This window comes from Pistacia vera, unplaced genomic scaffold (genome assembly GCF_008641045.1).
Source record: "Pistacia vera cultivar Batoury unplaced genomic scaffold, PisVer_v2 Contig374, whole genome shotgun sequence".
Classification (NCBI taxonomy): Eukaryota; Viridiplantae; Streptophyta; class Magnoliopsida; order Sapindales; family Anacardiaceae; genus Pistacia; species Pistacia vera.
Genome location: NW_022196195.1, coordinates 470,279 through 472,774, shown reverse-complemented (window position 1 = coordinate 472,774; position 2,496 = coordinate 470,279). Strand labels below are relative to the sequence as shown.

Sequence of the window (2,496 nt, the reverse complement as noted above, 5' to 3'; positions counted from 1 at the left end):
ATTTGATTGACACTTCAGTGTTGGAGGTTGGTCACTTATAGTATTCATGGGGACCATAGTGGACTGGTTTGTATAGTCGGGTACAGGATATGCATTTGCAAAATAAGCTTGCATAGAGATAAAGTTTGGTCCAGGAGTGTCATAGCTTGGTACAGATTGATACCTATGGTTCTAAGCACCTTGGAAGTTTCTATCAAACTTATGATAGCATTGAAGTGCCATGTGTCCTGTTTTCCCACATAGTTGACATATCATTCTTGGCTTATAGAAATTTCTACCTCTACGATGGCTTCTTCCAAAACTTCCATTTATTGAGTGTACATCCTGACCACTTGAGTAGAAATTTCGTGACTTTATCTGACCTTAAGATGATCCATGCATAGGTTGGTTTGATTGGTGAGCTGATGCGTTGAAGTTTGGTTGATGTGGTTGAGAGTTTACAGTCTGTTTATTTGCAAGAAAAGCTACTACTTCATGAAATCCTATATAAGCTGAATGTTGTTTCTCCAATCTCATCTCATCTCATGCTTGTGTAACAGGAATTGCGCTTCTTGAAGAGAAACATCTCCACTTCGAGAGGTTAAATTTGCTACAACCGCATCATATTCGGTTCCTAGGCCATCAAGAATATACATAAGTAGCTCTTCATCATTAACAACTACTCCACTCGCAGTTAATGATCCAGCAACTTCTTTAATTTTTCGTGCATAATCGTTGATGCTCAACTTTTCTTTTCTAGTAGTTTGTAGAAGGTTTCGCAGATGCAATATTCTGGCTTTTGAATCAATAAGAAAGTGCATTTCTAAAGTTTTCCAAAGATCAAAGGTTGTTTCACAATTTGCTACATGTCTAAACATTGTTTCAGAAGTAGAGAATATCAACTAGCCAAACAAGAATTGATTAGTTTCTTCCACATAGTGTATTCTGTATTAACAATCTTTCTAGAATTATCATCAGGAGAGATTAAAAGAGCTAGAGGACACAATTTATCACCTGTAACGAATCCTTCAAGTTCATAAGCTTTCAATGCAAGGAGTACTTGTGATTTCTAGTAGGCGTAGTTCTTCTCTCCCAATTTGACATGACATTTGGTAGAGCATTTGCCAGAGGAAAGGATGATATTGAGCTTGACAGCTTTCCATCAGCATTGATGTAAGTTGATACAGGAGAGTTAGGATTAGCCATTTGACGTTTGTCAAATTCAGCTCCGGTACCATATAAAACTCAGAAAGACAAAGAGCAAGAATATAGAACTCAAAAAACAAAGAACAAGAACAAGTTTAAAAAGGTTGAAGCATTGTATTTTTCACGTTAATATCATATGTCCCTCCATTTACAAGTTGTAGAGAAATGAAACAGGGATGATTCCTGTTCACAGTCATCTCAGCTGCTCAATCTATATTGAAGAGCTTTTATTCTAGCCATTGGATTGGTTTTTCTTGATATAAGTTGCATGGCAACTTGTCAATTTGCATAAAAGATGGACTGCAACTTGTTAACTTGCATAAAAATTTCTGCCACAACTTGTTAACTTGTTCAACTGATTTTGATCCACTTGTAGTTTGTTGAAGAGAAAAAGAAAAGTGTGTTGACATCTGAGAAACAAACTTTAACTGCTTGAGCTAAAGTTTGTTACAGTTAACACATAGATTGTTGAAATATATACTTTTCTTAAAGTTGCCTTTGTTCTATTCCAAGGATTGTTATAGTGTTCCTTGAGTTCCTTGCAAATGTCATAGTAAGAGGAACAATGTAAATTGTTAGATTGACTAGTTTGTTAAACATATTTGCTATTGAAACATTGTCACTCATACGATTGGTAATAATTTGATTTCCAATAAGCAACTCCACATCTTTTTCAATATCAATAAGATAATCCATTAGTCTAATGTAATTGCAAACACGAGTATGCCATGGGTGATGACGTTGCTCCAAAGCCATAACATCTCTAAATAGACATTTAGTATCGTCGTAAATTCGTAAATGTGGTATTTGCAACTCTTGCTTTCACTTTTCAAATCTTATGCCAAGTAAGTTGCATCCTCCTTCCATACATTTAAATATCACTCCTGACTCATGCAGCTTCACTGCACAAGGTAAATCTTCAACCCATCCCTTTGATGCCTTTGATTAGGATAAGTTTCAAGTAGAATACTACTTCTCCAATTGGTGAAATGTTTAATCGCCAATTGGGGACTTAATCTAATCAACTCTAAACCTTGAAAAAAAGTGAAGTAAGAACGAAAAAGCTCTATGAATGGAAGTATGCTAGAACCAAAAAAAGTTGAATTATGTATTTCCTCAAGGACAAAGTGTGGAAGTTGATTTTCGAGTAAGCCCAAGTCCGTGGATAAAGTATTACTGTTGCTATAACTAGTTATAAGTCACTTCTATCTCCAAAATTTATATGCCATGAGAAGAGCTCTATAACGAAAATGGCATCATATAAAACCATCATTACGTACTCAAGACTCCCTAGCTCAGATGTTTCATCAT

General features: G+C 35.5%; 1 protein-coding gene across 1 annotated transcript; it reads right to left on the bottom strand.

The window, feature by feature from the left end:
* Positions 1 to 512: 512 nt before the first annotated feature.
* On the bottom strand, positions 513 to 1,185 carry LOC116140586. Its single transcript, XM_031426200.1, has 2 exons — positions 1,040 to 1,185; positions 513 to 849 (listed from the first exon to the last, which is right to left on the bottom strand). Exons 1-2 carry the CDS (start codon positions 1,183 to 1,185, stop codon positions 513 to 515), a joined length of 483 nt encoding a protein of 160 aa, XP_031282060.1.
* Positions 1,186 to 2,496: the final 1,311 nt, after the last annotated feature.